We start from the raw sequence: 21667 nt of genomic DNA, 5'->3' as shown, positions 1-21667 counted from the left end.
CTGTTTCCTTCCCTTTCCAAGGGGAAGCTGGGACGCAGCCATGGTCTCCGGCCAAGGGGAGACCACAGCCTCCCCTCGGCCCCTCCACCTCCTGTGGCAGACCTGGCCTCACGCGGCCTCCTCGCCGCTCTCTTGCCTTTCTGCATTGCCCGTGCTGACTCGGCTCAGCGTTTCCCAGGTTCCTGGTCTGCTTTCTGCCTCCACTGGCATTCACTTCAAGTGACCAAAGGAGCTGATTTGTGTATTTTCGTTTGCGTTTGGCGCTCACTGCCACGGGGTTGACACAATCGCGGGGTTTTGTGGGGGCCACTCTGTTGGGTGATCACCCTGACTCACTCCGCTCCCCCCGCAGGAGACCCACTCCTCACCCAGCCCACTCCCTCGGTCCAGAGCCCCTTGGCCAGCGAGCACACACTGGTCACTGCCCATGGGGCTGCTGTGCTGGCCTCGGTGCCCATCGGCTGGCAGACTGCTGAAGAGGAGCAAGCAGCCCCACTCCTTGTCCCCCTCTGCCCCTCAAGGCTGTCCTCCACCTGTGCAGTGCCTGGCCGCACGCTGCGGGGGTGCGCAGCCGCCTCCGCCAAGGTCTGTTTGTCCGTTTGTCCCGCAGGGCTCTGTCTGCTGCAAATGCACGGGGCCTGCTCTCCATTTGGCCTCGCCCAGGTCACTGATAAGGCTGTGAAACAATACTGGGCCCAGCTCCAAGCCCGGGCGAACACCTGCTCCCTCGCTGCACGGATCACGGATCGGGTGATAGCCACTGTGGCTACAGAGCTGCAGGCCCGCCATGCCTCCGCCCCCGGCCACTCCGTGTGTCTCTGGAATAGCTGCTGCTCACAAGTGTTCCATAACCGAGTTACTCCAGGAATAACTGCACACCAATACTTAACGGAATGTCAAGTCATTCACGTGTCAAGGGGAAGAACCGTGAGCATTGATTCACGTATCTCACGGGGAGAGAAAATGCAGCAATGACTGTTGCCGAGGAGAGCAGGCGGAACAGCACTGCCCTCACCCCCACCTGTTGGCGAGCTCTGAGGATCATTCCCGGGGAACCCGTGACACACACGTGATGATAAACCTCCGGGGTGGGTGCCGCACGCACCCAGGGCCTGCTCGGCCCCTCCTCCCTGTCCCGTGGCAGCTTTCCCGGCTGCGTGTCAGTTTCCATAGGGGCCCAGACCCCAGCATTTCCGAATCAGTGTCATCTCGGAAGGTCAGCACCCCAAGCAAACCTGCACGAACGCAGGTTGCGTGGAGTTAGGGCCTAACCCGCGGTCAGGGGCGCCACCTGCGCTGTGCTCTGCCTGATGGGGCAGATCTGCCACAGGCCTGCTCCCCTGCCCCTCCTCCTTCACCCCAGCCATGGGAGGGCCGCGTCCAGGGCAAGCGGAGGGCAGTGGGGGGCTCCCGGGGCCTTCCCCTGTGGCGGTCTCCGGCTGAAGCACCACTGTGAGGCCTGACAACGGCTTCATCCCAAACGCCGGGCTACACACCCAGGAGGTTCTGCCCCTGCGTGTGTGAACCCAGGCTGCCAGCCTCCCCGTGGGTCCCCCGCCTCCGCCCGCAGCCAGGCCAGCACGTGTGCCCAGCGGGCCACTAGGACAGCCACGGGCAGGGGGCAGCCCCGGGGGCACTCGCAGCTCCGTCCACCCCCGCCCCTCCCATGTGTGCCTGGTGCCAGGCGCAGGGCTGGCGCTGGGCCCTGGCCGTCTGCTGGGAGTGAGTGCTCCTCCGCTCGTCTCTGCGCAGTGGGGACTTGGCTGCAGCCCTGCGCAGAGCCCTGACGTCCACCTCACTAAGGCATGAACTCGTCTTCTTTTTCCCTATTTTTAAACCCATCAGGATTTGAGAACCAGTGAGGAGCCTGCCGCTCACCCCCCTACCCCCACCCCCGGGTTGTCCTCGCACACCTTACACCCGAGGACGCCAGGCCAGGATCAGACCCCAGAGCTGTCTGTTTACAGTCGGAGCACGAGGCAGCCTGGGAGACGCCAGGCAGTGGATTCTTGGGAGAATTTCAAACAGTTCACGGGTGGTGCACATCATCTCTGAATTCCATTCTCCACGGACTTTCTGAAGTCGTCTTGTGCATGAAGAATCAGGTGTGGGCCGGCTGCCCGCCGCAGGTCAGGGCCCAGGGACGGAAGCTGTGAGCTCCAGGGCGGTGAGCACCCGGGGCTGGCGAACAGTAGATGTTTCCGAGGTGGTTTACGCCTGAGGCTTACAGTTAGCCGGAGTCTCGGGCCCTCTCAGGGACCCCTTGTTCCAGAGTCCAAGGACGCGACGGGAAGTCGGAGGAACGGAGGCGCCTGCCTGGTTAGACGGGGCCTCCTGCAAGCTCACCCACTGGCCGTGTTGTGGCTCCGAGGGAGGAACTGTGACCTCAGAAGTGGCAGGTGTTTCCCCGCCCCTGGGCTCTTCGTCCTCTGGGATGGAAGACTGGCCACGGGGTCTGTGCTCCGGGTATGTTTGCCTTAGTGCACGGTGTCTCTTAAACAGTGTTGCTGCAGCGGGGTCGACAGAGAATGAGCTGCTGTGTTCCCCGTGTGTGCTGCTGCATTCTGACACACACAGTCCCGCCATGGCTCAAGAGAACCACCCACGCATCTCCTCCGCGCTCATCTGCTCTGCCGCCACGGATAACCCACGGCTCCCAGAGCCCACACCATCCAGTATGAGCACGTGCAGTGTCTGGCTTCCCTCCCCAATACTCTGAGTTAATTCTTCGGACTGACAAGCAGTAGTCCACTGTATGGATGTCCTCTAATTAGTTTCTCCACTTACCTATTGCACTCTTGGGTTGCTTCCACCGTGGGTCTGTTATAAATAAGATTGCTGAGAGCAATGGCTCAATAGGCTAATCCTCCGCCTTGCGGTGCTGGCACACCGGGTTCTAGTCCCGGTCGGGGCACCGGATTCTGTCCCAGTTGCCCCTCTTCCAGGCCAGCTCTCTGCTATGGCCCTGGAGTGCAGTGGAGGATGGCCCAAGTCCTTGGGCCCTGTGCCCACATGGGAAACCAGGAGAAGCACCTGGCTCCTGGCTTCAGATCAGCGTGATGCGCCGGCCACAGCATGCCGGCCGCGGCAGCCATTGGAGGGTGAACCAACGGCAAAGGAAGACCTTTCTCTCTGTCTCTCTCTCACTGTCCATTCTGCCTGTCCAAAAAAAAAAAAAAAAAAAAAAAAAAGATTGCTGAGAGCACCAGTCTGGGCGTCTTAGTATACAGGTGCTGTCATTGCTTAGGCAAGTACCGGGAGAGGAGGGGCTGGCACATACGAAGGCACACTTTTCACACGTAAGTGACTTCCAAACCACCCTCCGAGTAGTCCCAGGACAGGTGGGTACAGTGCCAGGGCCTCCGTCCCCTTTCCAACCCTCAGTGCGCCGGGCTCGCTGATTTTTGCTGCCCCGAGAGGCGCGTCACCTCTGTGTGTCCTTAGCTCGCGTCACCCTCATGCCGCAGAGATCTGAGCTCGCTGTGAATCCCTGCCCCCTCTTTTGTGAAATATCTCCTCAGGTCCTTTGCTCGTTCTCCCATGGTTTTCTTTTCATGCATGGTTGAGATTTGAGAAACGTGTTCCATGTATACAGAGAAGTGTCATAAGTATGAATATTGTATAATTTATGTTATGCAAATCATCTATCGGATGTGCCATTGCCAATGTCTCTGCATCTGCAGACACTCTCTTCATCTTTCGGGTCTTCAGTGGAGAGGATTTTTAAACGTTGATAGAATCTGTAGAGTGGAGTTCTGTGGTCACTCTCATTCTTAGTGTTCATCAGCAATCCGAATCGCCTGTCTTTTCTCCTCTGATCAGTGCGTCCGCAGTTGGCCGCCTCGCTGGCTGTCTGGGAACAGCGACGGTCAGCAGGCACTGGTGGTCTCCGCGTCCTCTGGTTGTCTCTGGGAACAGCGGTGGTCAGCAGGCACTGGTGGTCTCCGCGTCCTCTGGCTGTCTCTGGGAACAGCGGTGGTCATCAAGCACTGGTGGTCTCCGCGTCCTCTGGTTGTCTCGGAGATCCAGCGATGGTCAGTAAGCACTGGTGGTCTCCGCGTCCTCTGGCTGTCTCTGGGAACAGCGGTGGTCAGCAGGCATTGGTGGTCTCCGCGTCCTCTGGCTGTCTCTGAGAACAGCGGTGGTCATCAAGCCCTGTTGTCTCCGTGTCCTCTGCTTTACTGCATTCACTTCTGCCCAGCTCGCCATGCTTCCATCTGTCCCGTTTAGCTTGCATTTGCCTTTGCTCTTTCCAGTCCCTCGAGGGGAGGCCGAGGTTGCTGGCCTGGCCCCTGCTGCCCTCCTGGCACAGGGCTCCAGGCTGGGTGCCTCCCCCAGGCCCACTCCGAAGGTGTCCAGTCCGCAGAGCAGGCGCTGTGTCCTCACTCTAACGCAGCCCAAAGTGGCTCCGTGTTCCGAGCGTCACCCTCCTGTTTATCCTCATCAGCTGGAGCTGCACGGAGCGGAGCAATGTGGAAGAGAAGGGACTGAGGCCCCGAACCCGGAGCCTCCGCATCCCAGACCCAGCCACCACAGGAGCCCAGCAGGAGAGGCGCCCGCGGCTGATTTGCAGCTGGGTTTCTTCCCTCTTTTTCCTGTGTAATAACCACAGTGAGATCTGCCAGAGCACTTCTCGGGCGTTTTTGCATTGAGTGTGAGATGATAAATATTGGGCCCAGTTTCTGTGTGGATTGGCGGTGGTTCTGGCCAGCCGTCTCACAGCCACCATAGCCTCTGGAACCCACAGATGCTGTGTTTTGTCCTCTGCCAGGGACATAACGGGACTCCTCACCTGTGGCCCAGAGAGGCCCTTGCCCCACCTGCCGAGAGAGTCCCCACTCCTCTCCCAGGACACTGCCTGGCAAGCGTGCCCACGACCCCCGGAACCGCGGAGCCCCCCTGCCACTCTGCGCTCAGCTGCACCCCACACACTCGCGCACACACAGCGGGGGCGACGCTGAGGTGCCAGGCGGGTCTCACCACCTGCAGCCTGTCACGTACAGCCGCGTCCCTGGCCAGCAGGCCTGTGCAGTGTGCATTTTGTGGCAAGGTGGCTTTAACCAGCACCCACTCAGATCACTCCTCCTGTTCCAACTCTACTCAGATGGGGGCAAGCACATACACACACATGCACACTCATGTGCACACATGTGCACACATGTACACACTCAAACCCCTCCCCAACGCAGTACCTGACTGACCCTCAGACTCAACCTCCCACTACCGAGTGAAGAGACCATGGGTTTCGGGTCTTTGCTGAGGTATCTGCGGATTGACGTTTGCTGGGACAGGCGGTGGCCATATAAGCCTGGGAAGGATGGCCTGGAAGGAAAATGACTACAGGTCCTGTTGCATCCTGGTCTTGCTGGCTGATCTGTCGGCAGAGCACACCTGTGCCAACAAGTGAACAAGAGTGACCGGGTTCTGTGCAGTGCTTCTGTGGTTCTGCAATGAACAAAATCCCCATGCGTGTACGGGCTATAGAGTACAAATTGTGTCACTTGAGTAATTCCACATAGAAATGAAATTTTCATACAGTTGCGTCTAAGCCTGGCAGCGCACGGTAAAAAGATGAATGCTAACCTCGTGCCAAGACTGAAAGTTTGAAGATGGTCTTTATCCAGAACGACCATGGATAGGGCAAATGCAAACCCCATGGTGGGGCAGCACTGTGGCGAAGCAGGTGAGCTGCCCACCGCCTGCAACGCCCGCATCTCGTCCGAGCACCAGTTCAAGTCCCAGCTGCTCCTGGGAAAATATCGGGTATTGCTCATCACAATCCAATGCTCCTGGGAAAACAGCAGAAGGCGGCCAAAGAGCTGGACCCTTGCCACACGTGTGGGAGACCCAGATGGAGTTCCTGGCTCCTAGATTCAGCCTGGCCCAGCCCTGGTCATTGCAGCCATTTGGGGAGTGAACCAGTGGATGAGATGGAAAATCTCTTTCTCTCTCTCTCTCTCTCCTCCACTCTCCATTTTTCCCTCCCTCTCTCTCTGTAACTCTGTCTTTTAAATAAATAAATAAACATTAAAAAAAACTGGCCAGCTGAGGGAAAGACCATGAATAAAGGAAACATTTTTTTTATTTTTTATTTGAAAGACAGAGTTACAGAGAGGCAGAGGCAGAGAGAGAGAGAGGTCTTCCATCCGCTGGTTTACTCCCCAGATGGCTGCAATGGCAGGAACTGAGCTGATCCAGAGCCAGGAGCCAGGAGCTTCCTCTGGGTCTCCCCTGCGGGTGCAGGGGCCATCTTCCACTGCTTTCCCAGGCCATAGCAGAGAGCTGGATCGGAAGTGCAGCAGCTGGGACTTTAACTGGTGCCCATATGGGGTGCCTGCATTGCAGGCTGTGGCTTTACCTGCTATGCCACGGTGCCAGCCCAGAGGAAACAGTTTTGTGCCTTGGGGTCTTCACGGGCTTCCCTGACTTTCTGGCAAAGGGCCCTGCGTCTCTGCTCGTGCTGGGCCCCTCTCGGGAAGTGTGGGGCAGGCCTCTCCACAGCAGGGCAGCTGGAGCCCAGGGAGGACGCCCAGGAGGGCACTAGGAAGGAGCTGCTGCTCGCGTGCGCAGGACCGAGCCTCGGGCCGCGGCCTGACCTTCCCAGGTTCAGGCCCGGTGGCCGGGCCCCTGCGTCATTCCGCTGCAGCTGGACAGGCCCTGACTGAGCCCAAGGAGGGCTCAGTGCCTCCCGCAGGCTGTGGGCCAGCCTCTGCCCTGAGGCGGGGCTGCGGTTCTCTCTGCCTTGGGGAGGGGCTGGGCCACAGCAAGGCCCAGCCCAAGGCCCAGAGCCACCAAGAACCTGACTTCACCTCCAGCCTCTCACAGCCCCCTGGTGCTGTCCTTAGTGATGCAAATGCAGGGCAGGGCTCAGCCTCAGAGCTGGTGAGTTCCTGGCTTCACTGGGGACCCAGGAGATTGGGCCTTCCTGCTCCAGAACTCCACCTTTCCCCATCTCAGGCACCCAGGGACAGTGTGGGCTCTGGGGACAGGCCCTGCAGGTCACCAGCAACTGCGCCAAAACCCAGGTGTCAGCCCCAGCGCCTTGGCACCCATGGCCCCGGCAGGCCCTTCACCAGCTGGCTGGGATCAGGCTCAGCTTGGTGGCTCCACCCCCACTGAGAGCAGCACCTGACCTCGCAGCCACGCTCCCCTGCCCCCCCCCCCCCCAGACACCACAGCTGGGCTGGGGCCTCCAGCTGCGGGATGGCAACTACAAGCCCTGCGTGTGGAGGAGGAAGGGTCCCAGGAGCCCCGGGGGCTCCACTCCTGGGGTCTTCAGCCCGGGGGTGTGGGGAGCCCTTCCCGGAAGGCTCAGTCCCTCTCCATCCCAGAGAATGGAATCAGAAAATTCAACTCAGCAGCCCTGTGGCCTCCCCAGGCCTGATCTCCCATTCTGCATTCAGGAAAAAAGAAGAAGTTCCTGTGGAGAGGGAAGGAGGGTGTCAGTTCCGTGAGTGCACAGGTGACAGGTGCACCTGGGGACGCCAGGCCGGGCAGGCCCAGCGCTGGCCAGCGCGGAGGCTCTGACTCAGCAGGCAGCTCCAGCTGCTGGTGTCTGTGGTTAGCACCTGGAGGTTTGCCAATCCAGCAGCGAGCTTGTGCCATGAAGACAGGCAGGGACAGCAGAGGCCTCCCTCTGGAAATTTGCTCTGGGGAGAGCCAGGAGTCTGGACGGCCACGCCCACAGTCAGGAATCCTGGAAGGCGCTTGGTGGGTACCTGAGGTTTGCCAGGCCACAGCTGCCTGTTGAAAAGCCAGTGAGATTGTTCCTGCTCCACCCCATCACCCCCAAGGCACCCAGAGCCCCCTCCAGCCTGGGACTGCCCCACCTGTGCTGCGCAGGTCAGGGCTCGCGGCACCGTGGCCCCTCTGCTGCCTTCCTTCAGGCTGGACCACAGGGGGATGCGGACCTCCTGGAGCCACGGAGCCTTCTGGAGATCTGGAGCAGGGCACACCCAGTGTGACACACACACACACACACACACACACACACACCCCTGCTGGGAGGCCTGCTGGTTCCCAGCACCTGCACCCTCAGCTCCTTCTGGGCGACCTCACGGCTCCTGAGAGAGGCCAATCCTGGCAGTGGACAGCGCTCCTCTCTGCACCTGCCACACCTGGCCTGGCCTGATGACCTCAGCACAGCTTCAGGTCAGCTGGGAGCCCCCCACCCCCTAACCAAATGTCTGGGAGTGCAGAGCCCACTTCCTCCTCGGGCTTCTCCTGGGCAAATACAGCTGTGGACTCACGGGAAGACCACGTTAACACTCAGAAGGAGGCCGTGGTGGGCACAGGAAGCCACCAGCACTGACAGCCATAAATCCCACACTGAGATGCACAGCTACCGTGGCGGGACCATGTTCCGCGAGAGTTCGCGGTGGGGGAGTTGTGACAGACGGCTTCAGCTGCTGCTGATGCCAGCTGCGGTTTGCGGCAGTGACATCAGCATGGATGGGACAGAACAAAGCCGAAGGACGTAGTCCTGTCTGTGGCCTGCTGTGCCCTTGACCTCCAGCTGGCTTAGAACCAGGAGGTTCTCAGGGCCAGTGCTGTGGCGTAGCGGGTAAAGCCGCTGCCTGCAGTGCCGGCATCACAAACGGGATCCAGTTCAAGTTCTGGCTGCTCCACTTCCTATCCAGCTCTCTGCTATGGCCTGGAAAAGCAGTGGCAGATGGTCCAAGTGCTTGGGGCTCTGTGCCTGTGTAGGAGACCCAGAAGAAGCTCCTGGCTGCTGGCTTTGGATCAGTGCAGCTCCGGCCAATGCAGCCATTTGGGGAGTGAACCAGTGGATGGAAGACTTCTCTAATCAAAACCCTTGCTGGAGATACAGCACACATGGGCCAGAGGCAGTCAAAGCTACCTGCATGTGTGCCCTGAGTGGTTTGTATTTCCAGAAAACACTTCGAGGAATCCCACAAGCCTTGCCTGAGGGTGAGGACCCATGAGTAGGGGCAGAGAGAAAGAAGCATACGCCCTGGGGCGCGGGGAAAGCAAGGCTCCTGTGAGCCCCTCTGGGGGCTTCAGGGAGCGCACACGCTCGCTGCATGGACAGCTGGGCACAGAGCAGAGCACTCATGACACAGGCCCTGCACTGACCCAGAGAATGGGCCACGGGCACAAACTGAAGGAACTGTGTCTACTGGGCGGTACGGCTGCATGCACAAACCCTGCCCTATACAACAGCCTGGGCTGACGGGTTAACCTCCCCGACTCTCCACGTGTCTCCTCTGTGAAATGGGGCCAAGACCACCTGCTTTTTGGGTCACTTTATTAAATGATCAGAGTCCTTCCCCCAGGAGCTGCCCTGGCACGCTGTCTGTTGCTGGGGTCGTCACTCCAGCCAGCGTTCGTGGTCTGTGAGTGATCAGTCAGCTCTGCTACTTCCACCAGGATACCTAGAGGGAGGAAGGCCGATCTTGGCTCAGCTTGGGGGTTCACAGTCCAAGACTGGAGTCTGGGGACAGGCTGGCAAGGGTGAGGAGGGTGACGAGGACAGCCACGTGGACAGGCAGGAAGCTCGGTTCCCCTAACCACCCTTCCTCCTAAGTGCCCCGCATGAGGCCCATCTCCCAAATACCATAACTGCACCAAGGCCCAGGCCATCAGCATCATCCTTTAACCACCACCTACCACTCCGGAGTTTTAGCATCTGCAAGAGTTTGGAGAAACTCGGGAAAAATCCAGATCACGTTATAACAACGAGGCTTGTGGAGTTGATTACTGCAACTATTATTAAGAAAAGGAGAGACAGGTTCTGGGGGTGGCTTCTGCTGTATGAACGCTCAGGATACCAACGGTGGAAACCATTCGAGGTTCCTCAGTGGAGAAGTGGGGCGGGGGGGGGCGGGGGGGGGTCTGTCTGTGCGGTGGAATAGTATGTGGCTATGAAAAGGAAAACATATGGGGACACGCCACCACATGGGTGATCCCGGGAAACACCAAGCCAAAGAAGGCAGTCACGCTGTGCAATTCTGCTTACAGGACATGTCCAGACTGGACGGGTCCATGGGGTCAGAGCAGATGTGGCAGTGGTCTCCAGGGGACACTGTGGAGGGGGAGCGAAGCCACCACTGTTTTGGAGGTGAGGAAAACGACAAAACTGCATAGTGTGACAGTTGCACAGCTCCATGGATTTCTTAAAAACCAGAGTTACACAATGGGAAGAGGTCGATCTGGTGGGCTGTGCATCCCATCTCAGTAAAAACGCAGTTACTTAATCCATGCCTTGTAACATAACTTAACGGGGTAGGGGAAGTGGAATGTGGGACACAGGGCTCCTCAAGCTGTCTCTCAAGGGGCCCCTTGAGGTCCAAGCTCCATGACCGCTCACGACAGACCCCAGCCGTGCCCTGGTCAGCAGCTGGAGAATCCACGCTTCCCTTGGGGCTTCCAAAGCTGAGGCCGGTTTTCAGAGTCAAGGCCATCCTCCAAGCACCGGGGACAGAGGCCTCAGAAGTGTGGGCTTCCAGAACCTGGATGCAGCCCGTTATCGGGAAGCAGAAGCCCAGAGACAGGTAACCGACTCTCAGATCCCCCAGAGCTGGTGAGCCGGACCCTTGTCCCTGGGCACTCAGGGGGCTGCAGCCCTCCGTACGTGGAGTCTGTGAGAAATGCACACTGCCAGGCCCGCCAGCCTTCCTGGGCCAGAATCTGTTTCTAACAGAAGCCCAGAAGCGTCTTGGCCTGTGGGCTCAGAGTCTGAACCAGGCTGCCTCCACCTCTGCCTGGTGTTCCGTGTGCCTCCCTCCCTCCCCTCCCCTCCAGTAAGGGCGGCTGCAGTGGGTCTGGGCCCTCCTGGGCGTATGCCTGGCTGTCCTGGGGCTGTGGGTGCCGGCAGGAGCTGGCACGTGGGCCTGCAAGGGCATGGGGGGTCTGAAAGGAGAGGAAGAGGCAGAGGGAGGGGACCGAGCAAGCGAGGCGTGCCCCTGGCGTGGCCTCACGCTCTGGTCCTCAGATCAGAGCTGGCCCCAAGACAGCACGAAGTCCGCGACCTGGAGCAGGTGCTGAGCCGTGCTCTTTGGATGAAGGGGGCAGAGCTCCAGCTCCAAGCAAGGTCCGGGCAGGGGTCTTGGAGAGCTGGAGCCAGGCCAGCCCCTCAGCGACGCCATGGCACTCAGAAGTGGCCACAGTGGGCATCCAGGCGATGCAGATTGGCAGACTTTACAAATGAGGGCTCTAAAGCATGTATCAGGACATCTCTGGATGTTTGCAATTCCATAAACCATCACCAAGCGGCCAGCATCTGCAAGCTGCTAGGCTCTGGAAGGATGTGTGTGTGCAGGGACCGATGAGCAGAGAACCCGCCCCTCGAATCAGCCGCTTGCCCGAATGAAGGTGCTGTGCTGGCAATGTGTCCCCCGGAAGACCCTGTGCTGGCCTCTCAGTCCAGGCTTCCGGCCCCAAACTGGGATTCAATGAGGCCGGGAAGGTGGGGCTCTCGATGCCATCAGTGGCTCTGTGAGGACTGGAAGTGCCTGAGCTGGCGCCGCTGCTGTCTCGGCAGGGCTGGGCTTCAGCGTGTCGCCACCGCGGGAGGGCCCTCACCAGAGCCTGCACCACATTCTTAGACTTTCAGTTTCCGGAATTAGGAGGAACTCCTGTCTTCCTTTCTAGATGAGCCTGCCTGTGGCGTTCTGTGACAGCAACACGAAGGAGACCAAGCTGAGAGGTCAGGAAGCACCCCCGAGAGTCAGTCCAACCCAGGCCCCACGGTCAGGGGTCAGGCCAGTCTTGATAGCCCATGAACTGCCCCGCCCCCTCGGGCCGTGTATCCCGCTTGACACCTATTCCTGTTCTTCAGCCTCTGTCCGGGAGAGCTAAGCTCCCTTCCTGGCATCTCTGCTTTCCCCATCTCGCCCTGCTGGGAGCCACACACACACACACACACATGCACACACACCTGCCACATGGTTGCCCTGGGCACCACGGGGTCCACCTGCATGCCTCACCCATCCATGGACACAAACTGCGAGCAAAACACCATGTGGGGGCTGGGCGTGCACAGACGCCTTCCCCAACAGCACCACTGTTAACAGCATTTCCGCCGCCCTGGGACAGCAGTCTAGGGCTGACTTGTGTGCGCGCGGTGGGTTGTGCGAGGTGAGATGCAAACACTGCCGTTTCAGGAAGGCGACCTGTGCGTCCCAGGATCCTGGGGCCCAGGACTTGCCTGATCTAGAGGGAAACACTCATCGACGTGCACACCTTTGGGCAATGCCCCTACACCGGTAGATCCCCTGGGGCCGTGCCAGACAGGGAAGCTTGGGCTTTGGTACAGAGAAGCTGGGTCCCAGGCCCCTCGGCACAGGCGGAGACCCACTGGGGTTCTAGGCCTCGCGGTTTCTGGCTCTGAGACATTTGGTGGCCTTCCTGGAAGCAGGAGTCGGCCGGGCCTGAGGCTGCCTGGGCCTCCTTCCCAGCAGAAGACATTGAACTTGGGCCTGCAGCCAGTGGCCCTCCGTGCTGTCCGTGGGAAGCTCCCAGTTCCCTAGGCCCAGGGCCCCACAGACTGGCCCCCCAGCCTTGCTGCTTGCAAGGATGCCTGGAGCGGACCTCAGCGGGCCCTGTCTGGCCCCTCCCACAGTGGTGTCCACAGCAAGGAGGGCCCCCAGGGCTGGGAGGGCCTCTCAGCCACCCACAGCAGAGGAGGGGCCAGACAGGGTGTCCTCATTTACAGAGCCCAAACTCCACCCCGGCACTGACCAGAGGCCGGCCGTGATCTCAAAGCAGACCCGAGTCCAAGGTTCTCGGAGACCACCGTCAGGGCGGCAGAGCAAGGGGGAAGCGGTGGACGCTGTGTGTGGTGAAGGCAGCCTCTCTGGGTTTCTGTGCTATGCTCCATTCACACACCCATATTACCTATTTACACAGGCGCTCATTAATTTTTCTTTATAAACATAAGCACTGTAACACACACAAGGGACCATACACACATGCATGTAAGTGCTTGGCCACCGGGGTGGTGACAGGGGTGGGGACGGAAGCTGAGGGGCTGGCAGAGGCTGGCATGGAGGAGAGGAGCAGAGGTGAAACCCTGGGGGCTGGGCCTGCAGGGGTGGGAGGGCTGGGAGCCAGCCGGTGCACCCCGGGCCTTGCAGCCCTGGCAAGATGTACACTGTGGGTCTGGGCTGGTCTCTGGCCTCCTGTGAAAGCCGGGATCAGAGCCACCAAGGCCCAGGCGGGCCCTGGATATCTGGGCCAATCAGAGGGTCGCTGCCGAGCCTTCTATGCCTGCCACCGACCCCAGGATAGGAACTGCCCTTTGTAGAGATCAGAGCCTCCTTGCTGCGGCCGAACCAGCGGGAGTGTGCGGGTGAGGCAGGGCCCACGGGCTGCTGCTTCATAACTGCCGACAGCGTGCCCAGGGACCTTGGGTGCACATCCCCGCCGGGCTCCCGCCGGGCTCCCGCCGGCAGTCAGGCCATGCTCGGGCCAGGGCTCCTGGCTGCATTTCCAACAAACTCCCAGGCGCGCTGACGCCTCTGGGAGCCACTCTACCTACTCACCTGATGCGCGGATAAACAGCGCGGCCCTGGGCGCCCCTGCCCCGCGCCCCATCCTCGAACCCCCACCTGCGGCTGCTCGGCTCTGCTCCCCCCGCGGGACCTCCCCGGACGCCAGGTGGTTCCCCTCTCCTGGCCCCACCCGACCTGGGCCGGGCTACCCCAGAACCCCCTGCCTGGTCCCGAGACAGGGGCAGGACCTCCGCTGCGGCCGCGGGGCCCAGGAGCCTGCAGACCCCCGCCGGGTCGCGTGCGGGGAGGGCAGGAGCGCGGCGCGGGCGCGGGCGCGCGCAGGCGGGCGGGGCGGGGGCGGTGCTCCTGGGGGCGCGGCGCGGCGGGCGGGCGGGGCGGGGGCGAGCTCGGCGCACCTGGCTCCCCGCGCTCCCGCCCCGCGCCGCCGCCGCCGCCGGCCCCTCCCCGCACGCCTGGGACGCTCCCAGCCCCTGCCGAGCTCTCTGCCGGCCGCTGTCCTCCGCAGGCCTCGCGTGGGTGGACGATGGGTCAGCGCGGAACAAGTGAATGAGGGCGGCGGCGGCGGCGGCCAGCGCCTGACTCGGCCGGGCCCGAGCTCGCCCGCGCCCCGGCCGGCCCGTACCATGGACGCGCAGCGCGCCTCGGCGGCCAAGCCCCCCACCGGGTAAGCCGCGGGCTTCGGGGGAGCTGGTGCGGGGGGCGTTGTGTACTTTGGGCCCGGGTCGTCGCCCAGGTAACCGTGCCAGGCCCGGCCGGGGCGCGCTCTCCGCAGGGCTGGGTGCGCGCAGGGCCCCCGCCGGCTCCGTGCAGCCCTCACCCCTCCGAGAGTCTGCGCTGAGCGGCTGGGAGGCTGCGGGACAGCGGCCCCTGGCTCCGGCCGCTCCTCCCTGGCCACAGAAGCTGCCCACGGGCCGCTCGTCCCCGCGTGGCGAAGGGGAGGGTCCCGGGACCTCGAGGGCCGCCTCGGCCCCGCGCACTCGGGGTCACCGTGTAGGCGCCTCTGCCGGCGGATCTGCGGGTTTTCCGTGATACCTGCCCCGCGCCCCGGCCTCCGTGCCCTGGGACGGCCGCAGGTGCGAGAGGTGGGGCCGGCCCGAGGTGCGGAGCCCGCTCGAGACCTGTGGGCAGCGCCGCCGTCCCCGCCTCCGCGATTCCGGGGTAGGTTTGCGGCCTTCAGCCGTGGCGTGAAGGGATCCCGCGCCTTGGGCAGGTTTCTCCCCGCACAAGGAGGAACTTCCCCACTGCAGGACGCACAAACGTGCCCTTTAACCGGATCCGCAGCCGTGTGGAGCGGTGCGCCTGGCGCCCAGGCCGCGGGCCCCGCGCAGCCCCGGCGCCCTTGGGTGTCCGCGGCGCGCAGACTTCGGCCCCGGCGCCCTGGGAGTCCTGGCGATGGAACGAGGGGTTGGGGTGGGTCCGGCCCCGCCGGAGCAACTGGCCTTGAAGGGCGCAGCTTCCGGGACAACAGACGTTTCTTTCACAGTTGTGCCCCTCTGACTCACGCTGTCCGCACAAGTGTGCAGGGAGTTTGGGAACTGTCTCTTTTTTAAAAATTCTCCCTTTAATGCCAGGAAAAAGTGAGCCAGGTTAACAAATCAAATAATCCTGACCCTGGAATGCTGAACTTTTTTTTTTTTTTTTTTGCAGTGCACTTAGCGGTTGTTATGTAATTCTCTTTGAACTAACAAATCCCCACAAAGAACATAAATACAGGAAATCCTTTTTCATGCTAATGGGCATCTCCAAATGTGGGGGAAATTCGACAGGGAGTCACCTTTCCTGGATGAAGTGCGCCTATTTCAGGAGCCTGGATTGTTTGTCACTACCCCCTTATAAATAAATATGAGGAGAATATGTAAGAGGCTGGCAACCTTGTATCCCAGGAGTATGGGTAAAATCCTGACCCCGGCTCTTGCCAGCCCTATGGCAGGAGGGAGAGGGGAGCCCCAGGGCTGCCCTGGGGCCTTCCCCTGGGAGTCCCGTGGGAAAACCAGGCCCTTGCTAGCACCGGCGCCTTCCGCGTCCTCCCTCCACTCACACAGAGTGTGGAGAAACGTGGGCAGACTCCGCCTCAGTCTCATCGACACTTGTCAATACTCCCAGTGAAAGAGCAGCAAGAATATAGAAAATGACGAACGTTTAAGAAGAAAGTCCACACTCAGTTTTTCAGACAAGTGTGAGTTTCATAACACATGACTTTGTTCAAAGCCTGAGAAGGAAATGGCTCTTGAATGTTTTATATAACGAGCTCGTGCGTGAGTCGCCTGCCATAAAGCACGGGTGTGGCTGTGAGGTTCCTGGCCGCAGCCCCTCATTGGTGGCCGTGGGATCCTGCCAGTGGGTCCTGGGTTTCTGTTTCCCCTCTGTGGATCGGCTCTGCAGTGTGGGGAGAGTGAGGTGGGGGCAGTCTCTCTGGATGAGCTCTGCAGTGTGGGGAGAGTGAGGTGGGGGCAGTCTCTCTGGATGGGCTCTGCAGTGTGGGGAGAGTGAGGTGGGGGCAGTCTCTCTGGATGAGCTCTGCAGTGTGGGGAGAGTGAGGTGGGGGCAGTCTCTCTGGATGGGCTCTGCAGTGTGGGGAGAGTGAGGTGGGGGCAGTCTCTCTGGATGGGCTCTGCAGTGTGGGGAGAGTGAGGTGGGGGCAGTCTCTCTGGATGGGCTCTGGTGTGGGGAGAGTGAGGTGGGGGCAGTCTCTCTGGATGGGCTCTGGTGTGGGGAGAGTGAGGTGGGGGCAGTCTCTCTGGATGGGCTCTGCAGTGTGGGGAGAGTGAGGTGGGGCAGTCTCTCTGGATGGGCTCTGGTGTGGGGAGAGTGAGGTGGGGGCAGTCTCTCTGGATGGGCTCTGGTGTGGGGAGAGTGAGGTGGGGGCAGTCTCTCTGGATGGGCTCTGCAGTGTGGGGAGAGTGAGGTGGGGGCAGTCTCTCTGGATGGGCTCTGCAGTGTGGGGAGAGTGAGGTGGGGGCAGTCTCTCTGGATGGGCTCTGCAGTGTGGGGAGAGTGAGGTGGGGGCAGTCTCTCTGGATGGGCTCTGCAGTGTGGGGAGAGTGAGGTGGGGGCAGTCTCTCTGGATGGGCTCTGCAGTGTGGGGAGAGTGAGGTGGGGGCAGTCTCTCTGGATGGGCTCTGCAGTGTGGGGAGAGTGAGGTGGGGGCAGTCTCTCTGGATGAGCTCTGGTGTGGGGAGAGTGAGGTGGGGGCAGTCTCTCTGGATGGGCTCTGGTGTGGGGAGAGTGAGGTGGGGGCAGTCTCTCTGGATGGGCTCTGGTGTGGGGAGAGTGAGGCAGGGTCTGTCCAGACTCGGGCAGTCGTTCCTGGCACCAGGGCAGTGGTACAGTGTCGCGCTCTGCAAGTTGTCATTGTACCCTGCTGGGGTGCAGGTGCCTTGCTGACGGGGGCCTTGCTGCATAGCATGAATTAAGGAGATTCCTCAGAGCAGAGCTCAGCCTGGGGATTCCTGGAGGCGCCGGCGCTGCATGTGAATTCCCTGGCTGTGGCTCTGATTAAAACGCTCTTTGTTCAGGACACAAATGCAAATTTTCTTAGGTTTGTGTCGGTGATGTCCTTAAAACAGTGACTGTGACTGGCTTAGGGAGGAGGCTGCGTGTGCAAAAGCCAATGAGTCAGACTTGATTTCACTTTTAGGGAGTCTTAGAGCCCAACCAAAGCGTCGCAATTCATAGAATATTCTAGAACACCAAGACAATGGCCTTTGGGTGCAGTTTTAAAATATAACGAAGCCGCACCTGGAGCTTGCCGGTTTACCTTCCGTGTGGCTGCCTAGGTGTCCGTGGGTCCTTCCCTGATGCGGGTCTTTCCCTCTGGGTCCCGCAGAAGGTTTGCAGTCTTTTTGCCTTCCCCCCTGTGGCAGAACGACGTGTTTGTGGGGAGTCTGCAGACGCAGGAATGGCGGAGCAGCTGTGCGTCTGTGTTCAGGCAGCTGGCTTCCGTGCAGATAACCGGCTTGCTCACCAGTTCCACCAGAGTGTGAGCTGCTTGGAGCTGTGGCTGATACTCACTTCCCTGTGGAAATCTGTGTTTGTTTAACCAAGGTATCAGACCAACACCAGCTTGAAATGGAAGTCACTGGAGCTCCTGAGGCCGCACAGGGTGAGAGTGGAAGGCCTGCTGCTCTCGCCCCTGCCCGGGCCAGCCACGCCGACGTCCGCCAGTACGCCGCAGTGGGCACACAGAGGTGAAGGAAATGGGACAGCGAGACGCTGTAGAGAGCTGGGGCCTTCCCTTGGCTCACGCGTCTGAGAATGTGTCACACACTTCCAAATCCAAGTTTGTGTACTGGCTGTCAGTAGCATTCAGTCGTTCACGTCTACTCTGAGCTACATTTTTTTAGAAAGCTTTTATTTAATAAATCTAAATTTCATAAGTACAACTTTTGGATGATAGTGGTTCTTCCCCCTATACCTGCCCCCCAGTTGGCCCACCTCCTACTCCCTGTCCCATCCCATTCTTCATTAAAATTCATTTTCAATTATCTTTCTATACAGAAGATCAACCCTATACTGAGTAAAGATTTCAACAGTGTGCACCCACACAGACACACAGAGTATAAAGTACTGTTTGAGTAGGAGTTGTACTGTTAATTCTCATAGTACAACACATTAAGGACAGAGGTCCTACAAGGGGAGTAAGTGCACAGTGACTCCTGTTGTTGATTTAACAACTGATATTCTTGCTTATGACATCAGTAATCACCTGAGGCTCTGTCATGAGCTGCCAAGCCTTTTGAGTTCACAAACTCCGACCTTGTTTAGACAAGGCCATAGTCAAAGTGGAAGTTCTCACCTCCCTGCAGAGAAAGGCGCCTCCTTCTTCAATGGCCCGTTCCTTCCGCCGGGATCTCACTCGCAGAGATCGTTCTTTTAGGTCCTTTTTGCCAGTGTCTTGGCTTTCCACTGAGCTGAACTTTTAACATGTGTTCTGAGCCGCTTTGTTTTCGGCAGTTCGTTTAAGAACGGGACGGTTGGGCATGGCTCGTGCTGAAGTGGAGAAAACCCTTGGGACTTTGTTCTTTTCTGATTGTGATTTCTGTGAATAAATGAGGAGAGCTGGACGTAATCTCAGTGGTTGTGCGAGGGCAATGGCGTTGAAGCATGACTAAAGTTTGGTATCAAGGTGTTTGTAAGACGGTGAGTTTCTCCTGTCTCCAGGAGCTCCAGCCTTTTCCTCTCGTGACCCTCTCCAGCGCCCACGTCGAGGGGATTGTCACTGGGTAGGACCAGGCCCGGCCGGGCGATGTCACTGGGCAGGACCGTGGCCCAGCCGGGTCACTGCTCCACACACAGGCAGCCTCAGCTCTGTGCTCTTTTAATTTGGGACCTGGCAGATGACGTCATGATCTGTGTGCACCCAGGAGTGCGTCCATGATTATTAGGAAAACAATGATTAGAAGATTTATCTCTGCACGATAAGTAGTTTAGGTTTCTAAGCCTTTTGTGGTGCGTGATTTGATTTATGATTGAATTTAATTTTGCAATAGATGAAAAGTTTTAGAAGAAAGACCCGAAATATGTGATGGCAAAGCAGTGTTAGGTTGGGGATGTGCACATAGAGGAGGGTGCGTGTGGTCACTTAGGCTGAGCTGAGCGGAAACACGGGTGGGCCGGCACTTGCTATGCTGTCTCCTCTACGACTCCTTCTCTTCCTGTCCATGTGTGCTTATGAGTCTGTGGGTTTTAAGTGTCAGTTAATTTTAGTGTTTTTTTTTCCATTGAACTTATGCTGTAGCAGAGTGTGGATTTAATATTTCATGACTCATTGAAAGCTTTTACATGTTTTCATCTTTGGACTTTTTCTTTACTTAAAATATTTAATACTGATTTATGTTATAGCTATGTATTGGCATTTTGAAAGTAAGCCTTTTTACTCTTTGTAATATTTTGAGTAAAGTACAATTTGTTCCCCCCCCCCGGTTCTTAAATGGTTGCCTTCTTCCTCCTCCGCGTCACTCAGTGTTTCTCTGTTGCTCGGCTCACTGATGGTTTTCAACACCTGCACTGACAGGCAGTGTATGCTACGTTTCCTTGATGTTCCTACAATTCTTTATTTTTTCACCCAGACTGTGTCTTTTTCAGGCGAGCTTTATTGGTTTCAGTTGCATTTCACAAAGCTACTGGTGATGACCGCGTTCAAGGCCCAGGGCTGGGATTCTGTGTCCTGTCGGGCACCCTGGGTGCCGAGGTGGCCCTGAGTCTCCTGCAGCAGGAGTCTCTCTGGTCACCTGGCTGGGGGCGCCCGCGAGGGAGCTGTGTGGTCTCCAGGGTTCCGACTCTCCACTGGTCTCCCTCAGCAGGTGCTGAGCCACGGCTGGCCAGGACCCTGGCTTCCACGGGCCAAGTCCAATTAGAACAAGCTGCCCTGCCAGAAACCTTCCTGTTAATAAAAAGGAGGAGGAGAGAAAAGGCCTTTTAAGCAAGTGTCAGGATGGATTTCGCTTAGCTACATTTGATGAGACAGATGCCTAGGCCGCAGCTGCTCTGGTACAGATCCATTTGCAGATGACTCCCACCTCCAACGAGCACAGCCATGCCCTGTGGGGGCACGCGGATCGGTCTCCTGAAGCCCTGGATACCCTTAGAAAGGATGCAAGTTCCCAAAGAAAAGCCAGGAGTCCTGGCTGGCTGTCTTCCCACTTTTCTTCCTTCTTTTCTTTTTCTTTCTTTCTTTTTTTTTAATTTACTTATTTTATTTGAAAGGCAGAGTTACAGAGAGGCAAAGGCAGGGAGAGAGCAAAAGGTCTTCCATCCACTGGTTCACTCCCCAGTTGACTGCAACGGCTGGAGCTGTGCTGATCCAAAGCTAGGAGCCAGGAGCCAGGAGCCGGGAGCTTCCTCTGGGTCTCCCACGCAGGTGCAGGGGTCCAAGGATTTGGGCCATCTTCTACTGCCTTCCTAGGCCGTAGCAGAGAGCTGGATCAGAAGTGGAGCAGCTGGGACTCGAACCGGCACCCGTATGGGATTCCAGCACTGCAGGTGGTGGCTTTGCCCACTATGCCACAGCGCCGGCCCCGTCTCTCCCCCTTTTATTACCAGTATCTTCCCCCTCCTGCCCTTGTCTCCACTGCTGGCCAGGTGAGGGGCTGTCACCATAGGGACACTCCCACTGCCTTCCAGACAGGGGTGGCCAGGGCACCTGCTGGGGCTTCTCAGTGGACACCTGGATGTGCTCACACCACCGAGCCCCCTGCAGGGTCCGTGGCTCTGTGGACCAGGCAGGGTGTCTGCTGTGATAAATGCCTCCTGCTGTGCTAATCCTGTTTGACTTTCTCCTGTCAAAGGCATACAGGAGGGTGAGTAGAAAGAACACTGGTCAGGAATGAGATGTAGGCCTGGTGTCGGTCACACAAGGTAGCATTTCCCCTCCATCTGGGTCACAGGCCTCTCTGGACACAGCTCCTGGTGGGATCCTGGCCCAGATGTCCACAGAGCCTTGCTGCCCAGTGTCCTCCCCAAGTGCAGAATGTAGTGAGGCCAAAGATGCAGGAGACCTGGGGGGAGCGGAGGTGAGGGAGACCTGGGGGAGCGGAGGTGAGGGAGACCGGGAGACCTGGGGGGAGCGGAGGTGAGGAGACCTGTGGGAGCGGAGGTGAGGAGACCTGGGGGGAGCGGAGGTGAGGGAGACCTGGGGGAGCGGAGGTGAGGAGACCTGGGGGAGCGGAGGTGAGGAGACCTGGGGGAGCGGAGGTGAGGGAGACCTGGGGGGAGCGGAGGTGAGGGAGACCTGGGGGAGCGAGGTGAGGAGACCTGGGGGAGCGGAGGTGAGGGAGACCTGGGGGGAGCGGAGGTGAGGGAGACCTGGGGGGAGCGGAGGTGAGGGAGACCTGGGGGAGCGGAGGTGAGGGGGACCTGGGGGGAGCGGAGGTGAGGGAGACCTGGGGGAGTGGAGGTGAGGAGACCTGGGGGAGCGGAGGTGAGGGAGACCTCGGGGGAGCGGAGGTGAGGGAGACCTGGGGGGAGCGGAGGTGAGGAGACCTGGGGGAGCGGAGGTGAGGAGACCTGGGGGGAGCAGAGGTGAGGGAGACCTGGGGGGTGCAGAGGTGAGGGAGACCTGGGGGGAGCCGAGGTGAGGGAGACCAGGAGACCTGGGGGGAGCGGAGGTGAGGAGACCTGGGGGAGCGGAGGTGAGGAGACCTGGGGGAGTGGAGGTGAGGAGACCTGGGGGAGCGGAGGTGAGGAGACCTGGG

The 21667-nt window shown here is 59.4% G+C and overlaps 1 protein-coding gene across 12 annotated transcripts in view; it reads left to right on the top strand.

The window, feature by feature from the left end:
* Positions 1-13823: 13823 nt before the first annotated feature.
* Positions 13824-21667, top strand: part of COBL (cordon-bleu WH2 repeat protein) — a 184951-nt gene continuing 177107 nt past the window's right edge. For 5 of the 12 annotated variants that reach the window (XM_051853146.3, XM_051853142.3, XM_051853141.3 and 2 more), the window contains exon 1: positions 13824-14139. In XM_051853146.3, coding sequence (XP_051709106.3) covers positions 14099-14139 — 41 coding nt within the window. In that variant the 5' untranslated portion in view covers positions 13824-14098. Of the gene's footprint in view, positions 14140-14420; positions 14634-21667 lie in introns of those variants that run through there. The other 7 variants (XM_051853144.3, XM_051853138.3, XM_051853143.3 and 4 more) reach the window with 3 other exon arrangements.

The sequence above is a fragment of the Oryctolagus cuniculus genome, chromosome 16 (assembly GCF_051225735.1).
Source record: "Oryctolagus cuniculus isolate XC-2025 breed Fujian yellow rabbit chromosome 16, ASM5122573v1, whole genome shotgun sequence".
In the NCBI taxonomy this organism is placed as follows: domain Eukaryota; kingdom Metazoa; phylum Chordata; class Mammalia; order Lagomorpha; family Leporidae; genus Oryctolagus; species Oryctolagus cuniculus.
The sequence above is the reverse complement of the archived record's forward strand: the minus strand, read 5'-3'. Positions and strand labels throughout refer to the sequence as shown.